The sequence below is a fragment of the Eumetopias jubatus genome, unplaced genomic scaffold (genome assembly GCF_037043125.1).
Source record: "Eumetopias jubatus isolate StellerSeaLion01/CBP00866 unplaced genomic scaffold, mEumJub1_p1.0 scaffold_3, whole genome shotgun sequence".
Taxonomy (NCBI): domain Eukaryota; kingdom Metazoa; phylum Chordata; class Mammalia; order Carnivora; family Otariidae; genus Eumetopias; species Eumetopias jubatus.
In genome coordinates, this window is record NW_028274809.1 from 88,346,816 (window position 1) to 88,359,330 (window position 12,515).

The following is a 12,515-nucleotide window of genomic DNA, read 5'->3' on the forward strand; positions in this document are numbered from 1 at the left end:
AAACTTAACTTGATAACAAACACCTATTTTCAGCATGTAGTTTTAAAGTGTAATTAGTAAAGACAAAGTAATTGACTTGGTTATTTGAACTTAAATGTGAACATTTAAAAATTATTTTTAAAATTTTGTTTTTTTAGATATTGGATATTTTATATTTTCCTTAACACAGTTTAATATTATTAATCTTCATTTCATTTTCATAATACAAATTTGCCCTAAGTCTCAAGTTTCTTATATATAGAAGAGGGAAGTTAAACAAGGAAATTTGTAATATTTATTCTTTCAAAATATTACATCCAATGACTTGGCTCTGTAAGGATTTGTCTTAATATGAATCAAGTAAAAATCAACACTCTTTAGCCCTACTTACTATGATCATTTGCTTTTAGGTTTTCCCCAATTAATTGTCATGAATTAGAAATTTAAACTTATACCTGGTATGCCCTTTTAATCCACATTTTTGCAAGAATTAAAACCAAACAAATAAGAAAGGGGAAGCAAATACATTTCAAACATCCCCTGAAAATCAGAGAGGAGAGAGCTATTTAAACTTGTAAATTTTATCTAAGATGTTTATTCATATCTCTGGTAACGTAGTCTGAGTTACAATCACTACTCATTTGAATACGATTTTCCTTTACATTTTCCAGGCAGCATTTACGTCAGGGATAGAAAATAGGTTTTACTGCTCTTCGGAATCTAAAAGCTTGATAGTGGTTTATGGACAGGTTTGTTGAAACAATACTAAGATTAATCTGGAATCAGCAACTAAGCATGTCATGGTAAATTAGTGATATCTGAAAAAAAGAAAGAAAGAAGGAAGGAAGGAAGGAAAGAAGGAAGGAAGGAAGGAAGGAAGGAAGGAAGGAAGGAAGGAAGGAAGGAAGGAAGGAAGGAAAGGAAATCACATCTTGATTTACCAAACAAAAATAGAAAGTACTCTATTACTCTTGAATTCTCCTTTCATTCTATTATACTTGCAGATGACTCCCTACAATTTATTACTTAAGTGCAAAATGCCATAATTTAGACTAAAACTATATGTTATGCATTGACTTTGTCTTGTTAACTAGATTATAAACTCTTTGGTGACAGGGAATGGGTGTTAGGACTTCCTTATATTTCCTAAAGTTCCCAGGGAAGTGTAAGTCAGAGTCACTTCAACATAGAATTTTCATCATGCATCTGTAGAAACTATCACACTTTATGGCACATGTGTATACATATCACCATCATTTTAAAAATGAGCTATTTTGGGGGGGGGAAGTCATGCAGAAATATGGTAGAAGGAAAATAAATAGCACAAACGGATTCAGTGAAAAATTTTCCTTTCCTACTCTAGTTTTCTAGCACTTCAAGTCTTCCTCAGCAGAGGCAATCATTGTTAGCTATTTCTTACGTAGCCTCCCAGAAAGAATTCATGCAGAGACAAACCTGTCCATATACCTATATTGATATGTGTATGGAATTATTGTTCTAGATATTGGTAATCACATAAATATCTTCTAACATATAAGAAAACCTACTATATACTTGGCTTTGTGCCTTTTTTATTGATATGTTTTGGAGATTGTGTTATATTACCTTATGTGGCGTTATCTCATTCTTTCTCACTCAAGTGTATAATTTCAATGCATGGATGCATTGTAATTGATGTCACCAGTCTTGCAATAATGATATAAACTGTTATCAGTCTTTTGCTAATATATACGAAGCAGCAACACGTCTTTGTATTGCATCTGTGTGCATTTGGGCAAACCTGTTAATGAGAAAAAACTAAAATTAGAATTACTCTGATGAAGAATTGATGCATTTTTTATTTGCTAGATTTCATAACATTGCTCTAGACAGATTATTCCAATTATGTAGCCCCCTCAATATTGGGGATGTTGCACACAACTTTGTCAAATCTATCCTTGTATTATCCAATTTTTTAATCTAAACCAATCTGATAGATTGAACCAATCTGATAGAGGAAAAAAATGGTATCAAATTGCTGTTTTAGCTTAGTTTTTCATCAAAAGATATTTTTAATCATCGTACATTTGTAAGTCATTATTGATTCATTGTGAATTTTGCAGTTGTATTGGTTTATTGATCTTTATTTTATTTATTTGTAAGAGCCTTCTATATTTTAAAGAAAAAAAGCCCCTTTTTCAAAAATAATAAATTTTTTTCTCATTCACCAATTTTGTGTTGAATTTTTAGATAGACTATATTGTTACAATGTGGAATTAAAAGTATTTATGAAATTAAGCTTATAAATTTGTCCTTTATGTTTTCTGGATTTGTGTGTAATGAACATTTCAAGTTTTTGTTGTTTGGTTTTCATATCTATTTTATTCTAGAATGTGTGTGCAATTATTATTATTTTAAAATGATTACTTCTTTGATCTACTTAGAATATATTTTAGTGTAAGGATCAAGATTCAGCTTTTTTTTTTTCCCTCCAGATGTCTAAGCAGTGTTCCTAACATCACCAATTTTGTAATTCCATTATCTTTAATATTTTGAACAGCCAATTTTGGGGTATTTGATAACTGTATTCTTTTTTTTAATTTAATTTAATTTTATTATGTTATGTTAGTCACCATACAGTACATCATTAGTTTTTGATGTTGTGTTCCATGATTCATTGTTTTCGTATAACACCCAGTGCTCCATGCAGTATGTGCCCTCCTTAATACCCATCACTGGGCTAATATTCTATTCAATTGTTGATGTGTTGATTGATATTCTTTAAAAAATATTTTGACTACTGGTACTTTAAAATACTTCTAAATAGTTGGCATTTACAGTTCTTACTCATCAACTTTCTTCTCTTTTTTTGAAGACTTCAAATGTTATTTGCATTTTTATTTTCCTAAATTTAGGATAAGCTTATAGGATTGTAATAATATTGTTACTATTTTATTGGGATTAATTTGAGGGAAAATATTTTACAGCTCTAAATCTTCTCTAAGACCAAACTGTATCTTTATCCAAGACTTCTTTTGGGTTTGTTTGTAGACTTTTAAATTTTCTTCATATAAATTCTATACAGTTCTTGTGTAGTTTAACCTAAATACTTTGTTTTATGGTAGATTTTTAAATCTATCTTCTACTATAGTTGGTTGAGATATAAAACCTACAGATTTCTGTGTAATTTTTGAAACTAGCTATTTTTTGAATTCTTAGTTTCTTATGCTTCTTTATTAGTTTTTATTGATTTTATGATTATATGATTATATTAACTTGCATGTAATGATACTTTTCTAATTTTATACCTCATTTATTTCTGTTATCTAATTATATTAGATAGTATCTCCAGAATAATATAATAACACTGTTAATTTTATTTATGATGTAAAGCAAAAATTTATAATGTTTTTCTATTTATAACAAATTGATCAGTGAAGTATCCATCATTTCTTATTTTAAGAGTGTTTTCATCAATAATTAATGTTGATTATGAAATGCATATATATTAACTATGGAACTGATCATTTCTGCTTTTTTTTCTTATTTGACTTAATAGTATGGAAAAGTATGTATTTCTGCAAATGAAACATCCTTTCATCAATATTTTATTTATTTATTTTTTAAAGATTTTATTCATTTATCTGCAGAAAGAGAGAGAGGGAGAGCACAAGCAGGGGGAGCGGCAGGCAGAGGGAGAAGCAGGCTTCCCGCTGAGCAGGGAGCCCGATGTGGGACTTGATCCCAGCACCCTAGGATCATGACGTGAGCCGAAGGCAGACACTTAACCAACTGAGCCACCCAGGTGTCCCTCACCAATATTTTAATTATTTTAAAATTTAGTAACCTTTAAGGTTGACATAGACATCTGAATATATAAAGACTCTATGACATGTACAATCTAGTATTTTTCTTTTCCCTTTCATTTGCCCTACTCCTTTTATGAGTTGTGTATACAGTCAGCCAATAACAGTATTTATCTTCAAGTCCATTTTTTATTCACATTACACATTAACATTGCATAATCCAGAAAAGATAATTAATTAGAAGAAAAAATGTAACCATTCTGGAAAGGGGGAATAATTTCGAGTGCAAAAAAGATTGACGAAGACAGTGGCCATTGCTTTCTCTGCATTTCACATTATTACTTTTTAAAACTGCTGGCTAAATAATCATTTTTTTCCCTTTCAAAGGCAATAAAGAAAAACATATTTCCATAACTTCTGTCTGTGTATCCCTTTGCTACCAAGATGTTTAATAACATTTTATATTCTTTTATGAAGGGGAGTATACATGTCTAGGTGTGAGGTCTTTGGGGTTATAAATGTAAACAGAAGGACATTTTCTCCTGTGAAATAAATCATTTTTCTTAAATTTAGGGCTGCAAAAGACACTGATAACATTTACCTCAATTTAGGTCTCTAAAAGGGACTTATATACAAATGTTTGTTTGAAGTTTGTTTTAAAGGTATCATAATGAAACTTTCAATTAGTCCACAGACAATAACTTGAAACCAAGGAAAATATTAAGGCTTTAACTCTAAGATCACTTTAACAAGGAGGGTGAGAGCTACTCAAATACGGTCATGAAAAACTGTCAGACTATCAGCAAATAGATTTCTTGCTAATAGCACATAGTTCTGCCTCTGACTGAAGATGGTAGTGACTATCCATTATGACAGTGACTTAATTACAACAATCAAATGGATGATGTTTCTGTTTCCTTAAGGGAGATGCATCAACAAAGCATGGATATGTGATGGAGATATCGATTGTGAAGATCAGTCAGATGAAGATGACTGTGACAGTTTTTTATGTGGACCACCCAAGTACCCTTGTGCTAATGACACTTCAGCCTGCCTGCAGCCGGAGAAACTCTGCAATGGGAGAAGGGACTGTCCAGATGGGTCTGATGAAGGCGATCTCTGTGGTATTGCATGTTTCACTGATTTGCTTCTCTCTGGAGACTAGAGACGTTTAGTCCCCTTGCTGATACTTAGAGTAACATGCGTTCCTTCCATTTATTTTCTTTAAATGTAATGTTTAGCATTGAACCCTATCTCCATTTTTCAGGGACTGTAAGCTTATTAAAAGTTTTTAAAAGGTGATCCGAATTTTCTGAAAACAAAGCAAAAAAGGCTGGACTATAGCCAACTGACTTAACTGTATAATTGCGCTCATCATTTAGATCTCTGGATGCTTAATGCTGTTTCCACAATTAAACTGATTATTTTTTCTTCAGTGAGTCATTCAAAACAAGAGAACCTTCTTATTCTGGACCTATGGGATGGAGTTTACTACCATCCAGTGGATTTTATCATACCTTCCAATCATTACAATAGAAGTATTTTTTAAAAAGAGGAAAGGGAAGGAAGAGATTGAATAATAAAACCAACTGAATATTATTCAGGTTTATATAATTTTCTCTGAAGTTTTTAGTCCTCTTACAGTAGCTTTCTCTGGCATGCTGTGTTTAGTTAAAATGATGATTTCAGTCTGGTAGCGTTTGAGCTTTGAAATCACTTTTGACTAGTTGTCTTTTTATGCCAACCAGAACATATAAAGAAAATTACATTTCCTTCTCTGTGGGGAGATCAGGCATTTAGCAAGGAGATTTTCAAAATATGTTTTCTAGATAATACTGAAGGTGACATCAATAGAGTAATGAGGAAGGGTTTACAGAATGATAAGAACAATAATGAGGTGACTAGGGACTGAGAAAATGACTTTAGGAAATGATGAAGCTACCTAATTGAAAATAGAAAAGACAACTACATTTAAGCCTAAAGTTATCATATTTTGATCTGAATTGAGCACTAATAGAATACTGAGTGATAAAAAAAACTGTTATTATATTTTAAATTTATGTAATAAATGTCCTTTCTTCCAAAGAGTCTGTGATTCTATAAAATAACCTTGAAACAGTAACTGCAACAGTCTTCAGTGATGCTAAAATTTATTTACTTATTTATTTATTATTTATTTATTCCTAAAGACTTATTTGTTTTTAGAGAGAGTGAGAAAGAGAGAGAGAGAGAGAACAGGGGGAAGGGCAGAAGGAGAGGCAAAGAGAAAATCTCAAACAGACTCCCCTGTCAGCACAGAGCCCGACACAGGGCTGGATCTCATGACCCTTAGCCGAAATCAAGAGTCAGATGCTTAAATGACTGAGCCACTCAGGTGCCCCTGTGATGCTAAAATTTAAACAAAAAGATTCAACCCCCACTCCCCCAAAAATCCTAAAATTAAACAACAAATACAAAGTAACATACTTAGTTTCTCTGTATTTACTTCTTTTTCTCCCAGCTTATTCTCCCTTCTGGAGTAGACTGGTGGATGGAAATATCTTTTGCATTACAATATGTGATGATTGCTCATGAAGGTTGTAAGAGCAATTCTGAAAGAAGGAGACTATCAATACTCTTAAAATTGAAAATGTGTAAATATATAAAAAATCGAGATTTTGACAAGTTTAAATTCTGTTCTTCAATTACTTCAGTTAAATCACCTAGGCAGGTAACTTAATTTCTTGAAATGTCAGAGTCCTCATCACAAAAATGGAAATGATAATATTGATCAGGAAATCATGGTAATAATGCCAGATGTACTACAGGTATTGCAAGAAATTAGTGCTTTTCTACCTTTTCTCAACCTTCAGGTTAAATGAAGGCAAGGAAGACAAAATGCAATCATTAAGAAAAATGAAAATAATGTTATGAAAACACAGTTTTATTTTCCTATCCTCTGCTCTCTGAATTAGTAAAATAAAGAGCAAAGGGGATTTCTTCTGAATTTATTTATTTGTTTACCTCAAGACTGAAAATCGCTTTTTAACTATCAAGCCACTGTTTTCATCAGCTTAGGAAACTTGCTCAAACATTTCAAAGAATTACAGGTGTGAAAGAGTTTACAATAAAGCTAGGTGTGGTCATGCCAGAGAAGATTAAAAGACAATTCTGTCCTGCTTACAGAACTGTGGCATATTGAAGTCCTATACTGTCCCCTTCGTGAGGTGAAGTTGAAGAAAAGATAGGGAAATGAAAATCAAAAACAAATACTGGTCAAAGGATTGAATTACCTTCTATGGTTCTCCTTTTCTTATTTGCTTTTGTGTGTACCTTTGTACTGTAGTTCAGTAGATGGCATCCTTATAGGCAATATTGGTACCTGTAGAGGTCTCTTATTTTCATGGTCCTTGGAAATATTTTTGTTTGTTTTGGTTTGGTCTCTTATTTTCAAGGTCCTTGCCCATCAGTCACAGGTCAGATCCTGTCCAGCTAGGCAGGGGTATTGGTTTATGAGTGCTGCAGCAGTGGGCATAATGAATCATTTACCCAGTGGACATAAAAGATACAGCAAGTGAATTAACTTTAAATAATTGGCATGGGTTGGCTAGTAACTAGGAAATGCTTTTTAGAGAGAGATTCCCAAAGTCGAAAGAGTTTTTGTTTGTTTTATTTAAAACCATTTGCTGTATATGATAAAAATGTGGGTTTTGCCTCTTCATGTCTACTCCTTCCAAATAGTTGTGTTCTTTTTTTTTAAAGATTTTTATTTATTTATTTGAGAGAGTGACAATGAGAGAGAGAGAGAGAGCACATGAGAGGGTGGAGGGTTGGAGGGAGAAGCAGACTCCCCGCTGAGCGGGGAGCCAGATGCGGCACTCGATCCCGGGACTCCAGGATCATGACCTGAGCCGACGGCAGTCGCTTAACCGATTGTTCAAAAAAGCTGTTTTACTTTTTTTAATGCTCCCTCCTGTACCATCCCCTGTTAAAAAGGAAACAGGGATTGATTCATGTCCTGTTCCTCAATACATGTAAGATTTGTATAAAAATATCTTGTATGAAAATGATTTGTCATCTGTGGACTTAATACTTGGGATATGTCCTGACATGGAAAAATCATACCCTTTGGGTAGTGAAGAGTTTCTTATTTTGTTTTCTCCAGATAAATCTGATCTATAAAGCAAAATCAAAACCAAAACAAAGAAAAATCAGAAAAGGAGCCCTGAATGAAATAAGTCTCTTAATCCTAGTGAAGGGATTATTTTCTGAGGGGGATTTTAAATGACTTCAAGGGGAAATGGATATACTTTAAGAAATGGGTATTGTTTAAGAAACAAATGAGAAAAATCTTGAATCATTCAAGAATAGAGTTAACTGTTAAACCTTGCTATAAGTATATATCAAAGATAAGCAAAGCTGGACTCCAGTTGAAGTGGTAAGGTTTGATTTTATTCAGTATTAATTATTGCAATAGAGAAGAATATTTCATGTGAACTGAAATCAAATTCATTGAAACAAAAGACTAGAAGCATTTTGAAGCCTGAAGTATGCTAAAGGAAAGGCACCAAGGCGTGGTAAGGGGGTTGGTCCATGTGACTGAGCAATCTGGGTTTGTTAATTGGTGCTTATCCCAGAGAAGAAACAAATTTCTCATATCTTTGACTTGAGACAGTGGTACAAGTCAAAACAAAGCACCCACAGGGCTGTGAGCAAGAGTGAGAGAGTTATCTTCTTGAATGTTTGTGTTTCAAAAAGATATTTCTCAAGTCCTTGAGAAGACAGTTCTGAGTGGTAGAGATTTACATCTTCAAGGTGCAGAGAAAAGATTTATAATTGCAAGCTTTCTAACTGTTCTAAGATGGGGTTCCAGGGCCTGTCTGTCTATCACCAGGTTTTGGCTGGAACAAACAGTAAATTCTCCTACCAGCATAGAGCTTTCTCAAGCAGCCACTTTAAACAGGGCTGGAGTTGTAATAGGAAGGCTGTCCTAAGCAGTTAGAAACTATGCTAGTATTTGTTGGAATCTCTTTTTGGGTGGTGAGAGGAGTATGATTGGGGAAGAGGGTGAAGATTGAAATTATTTATACTAAGGGTATGGGTCTGCAATTTTTATAAGCCAATGTTGAGGACTAGCTGAAGAGAAGTCTCTGAGGAACCTGACTAGAGCTTGATCAATGAGAAATTCTTTGTTAGGTAATAAAAAATTTAAAAGAAATTTGCAGGATTGGGGCACTTGGGTGGCTCAGTCAGTTAAGCATCTGCCTTCAGCTAAGGTCATGATCCCGGGGTCCTGTGATCGAGTCCTGCATCGGGCTCCCTGCACCACTGGGAACCTGCTTCTCCCTTTCCCTCTGCCCGCCGCTCCCCCTGCTTGTGCTCTCTCTCTCTCAAATAAATAAGTAAAATTTAAAAAAAATTGCAGGATATAATGACATTTTTAGGGTTAAGGAGAAATTAACAAAGGACTAGCCATGCAAATACTGGCATTACATTTATACATTCAATTTTAGATATCAATGTAAATTTTATTTTTTGAAAAATCTATGACTTTCATTCCACCGATAGTGTCAGCAAGAGACACTTTAGTACTGTGAGAACAATAATATTTGAAATAAGCTAAAAGAACTGCAACATTTTTTTTTCACCTGCTGGGTATGATGATATTTCTTTATAGTAATTCTCTTGAAAAAGAATGTCAGTTGAACTGAAATGGGGCAAATACTTTAAAATAACTATTGTTTTGAAATGATTATGATAGGAGTGAACATATTTGGAAGAGCTAAATGAATCTATTTTTTTCTTCTAAAATAATACCAAACTTGAATTCTTAGAGAAAATAGTTAACATAATCATTTTTCTTTTCTTATTATTGTAACTTCCTTTCTGGTAACAAATAGTATGAAGAAAAGTTGACCCATATAGAACTTTAAAAAATATAGAAAATATTTTTAAAGTGTTATACTTAAGCTCAATTTTTGAACTAGATAAATTTTCATAGAATACAGGAAATATTTGAGGCATATAAGTAAATATTACTGCAATTTGTCAATCATTGAACAACATTGTCTTTTAGCATGACTCAAAAAACACCTAATTAAACAGGCTTTGAAAACGACTTAAAAATATTTTTAAGGCAAAGGAAGGCAAAGCTTCTTTTAGCCTTATTCCTATGCATCTAGGAATAGATAGGGATGGGTAATACTGTGGTTGAAAAAACAGTTATCCGCTGTTTTCATCAATGGCATAAGTATGTCATCTTGAAATTTTCCCAACCGGGGCATCTGGGTGGCTCAGGTGGTTAAGCGACTGCCTTCGGCTCAGGTCATGATCCTGGAGTCCCAGGATCGAGTCCCGCATTGGGCTCCCTGCTCGGTGGGGAGTCTGCTTCCCCCTCTGACCCTCTTCCCTCTCGTGCTCTCTATCTCTCTCATTCTCTCTCTCTCAAATAAATAAATCTTAAAAAAAAATTTAATGAAATTTTCCCTACTGGAGAAGTAGTGGCTCCATTTGGGGGTAACTGTGTGCTCTTGGACATTTTTTTTTATTCAACAAATATTGTTAACTGTTTATTCTATGCTAGGCACTGTGCTAGCTATTGGATATACACTGCTAAACAGAAGAGATATTTTGTATACCCTCATGGACCTTATAATTTCATAATAAAATACAATCAGAAATAAATATATGTAAATCAACTGTAAATTATAAGGCTATGAAAGAAAAGGTTTCTTTCTTTATAAACTAATCATATTATCCATGTAATAAATACTAGTTGCTCATTATATCAGTTCAAATACCAAGTCAGTTTTTTTCTGTATACGTATATTATTTACAATGCTTTCGTGGCCTCATTGAATTAATCATAATAACCAATATATAGGGTAAATGTATAATTTACCTAACTTAAAAATAAATGGCTGTAGCCAGTAAAGAGCAAACTAATCCATCCTGCATTATCATTATGACTCAGACTATAGATGTAGAAGAATATACATAAATATGATACATTATATGTATATGCGTGTTTATAAACACAGAGCTAAGTCAAATTTTCAGATCATCAATGTAAGTCTTTGGGGAGGCCTTAGCAACTGATTTTGCTCAATAGCTGAAAGGCTCAGCATCATCTTTCCAGTTATAATAGAAAGAAACATTGAGCACATTTTACCTCTAAGGGGTAAAACAAAGTATACTCCAAAGTTTTACAGAAATGAAAACCTTCCATTCCCGGTTCCTATCATGTAGAATTATATTTGGTCAGTCAATGAATTATTTTATCATTCCCACCCCAATCCCTGAAAAAAAAAAATGTCCAGAGAGCTTTTTCTATTCATTTATAATACCCTTGCTCTAATTCCAGTCTTAGAGAATTGAGTTCAGTGATTAGTATTTAATTGAGCAAAAGCATTGATAATGCCTGTAATCTGTTCTCTTCCTTTTATAGATGAATGTTCACTGAACAATGGAGGCTGTAGCAATCACTGTTCTGTTGTTCCTGGAAGAGGAATTGTCTGTTCCTGTCCTGAAGGACTTCAGCTCAACAAAGACAATAAGACGTGTGAAATTATAGATTATTGTAGCAATCATCTAAAGTGCAGTCAAGTGTGTGAGCAGCACAAGCACACAGTCAAGTGTTCATGCTATGAAGGGTGGAAGCTGGATGTGGACGGGGAAAGTTGCACAAGTGTTGGTAAGTAGATGTGTGTTTTGGTAGATTGAAGAATAGCAAGCGCCTTTCTGGTTTTTTCCTGTGTTGAGTATCTTGCTATATTTAAGACTAGATCTTGAGAAAATAATCCAAAAACACCTTTGAAGAATTAATAAAATGATTCAACTAAGTTTAAATAAGGCATTGAAGTATAATGTGGTATTTTTTTTTAATTTTTTTAAAGATGTTATTTATTTGAGAGTATGAGCAGGGGGAGGGGCAGGGGGAGAGAGAGCAGCAGACTCCCCTCCGAGCAAGGAGCTGACGTGGAACTCGATCCCAGGACCCTGGGATCATGACCTGAGCCAAAGGCAGATGCTTAACCAACTAAGCCACCCAGGAGCCCCTAATGTGTCATTTTAGACCCACTCCAAAAGCTTCTGTAGAGAGCATATTACAGTAATCCTTATAATCACAGTCCATCAGATTATTTTCTTCCTTCTTGAAATGCTACTTTCATCATCCTCCTCCCTAAAGGCTTTTTGTATTTTCAAAAGCACTTACTTTTATTTTTCTTTGCAAGCTTTCAGAACCCTCCCAAAGTCCGGTCCTGGCCCACACTTCCAATTGTAGGTCTTCTATTCTTGAAATAAACTCTGTTCTGACTGTATTCATCTTCTAACTGCCCACTTAAAACATTTTGATGATTCTCTAGGTCAGATTCCATAGTGGGAAAAACAGAGACTATGGAATCTGACTTTGAACTTTAATCCTGAGGTGGCATTCATTATGTACATGATCTTAGGCAGGCTAGATAAAACTGCTTGGGCCTCAGTTTTCTTGTCTTGCAAATATTAGTGCCCATTTTAACAATGTCTCCCTTATAGCATTTTGCAACACTAACCTTGAGAATGTGCTACTCTGCCCCATATCCATTAGGTACTTAATGATGATAGCTTTGCAGTATCTTCTCCAGAGACTTAACTGAGTCTGCGGGACACTTAGAATCCATGGATAGAATTGAAGGGGTCCATGAATGTTGTTGGGGAAAATATTACCTTTATTTTCTTTAATGTCTCACTGAAAGTTAACACTAATTATTAGCAACTGTGTGTCTCCAA

At 33.9% G+C, this 12,515-nt stretch overlaps 1 protein-coding gene across 2 annotated transcripts in view; it reads left to right on the forward strand.

Moving 5' to 3' along the window:
- LRP1B (LDL receptor related protein 1B) overlaps positions 1-12,515 on the forward strand; it is a 1,880,289-nt gene that overhangs the window by 1,206,758 nt on the left and 661,016 nt on the right. For both annotated transcript variants that reach the window (XM_088022156.1, XM_088022157.1), the window contains 2 exons: positions 4,688-4,888; positions 11,191-11,436. In XM_088022156.1, coding sequence (XP_087878282.1) covers positions 4,688-4,888; positions 11,191-11,436 — 447 coding nt within the window. The remainder of the gene's footprint in view (positions 1-4,687; positions 4,889-11,190; positions 11,437-12,515) is intronic.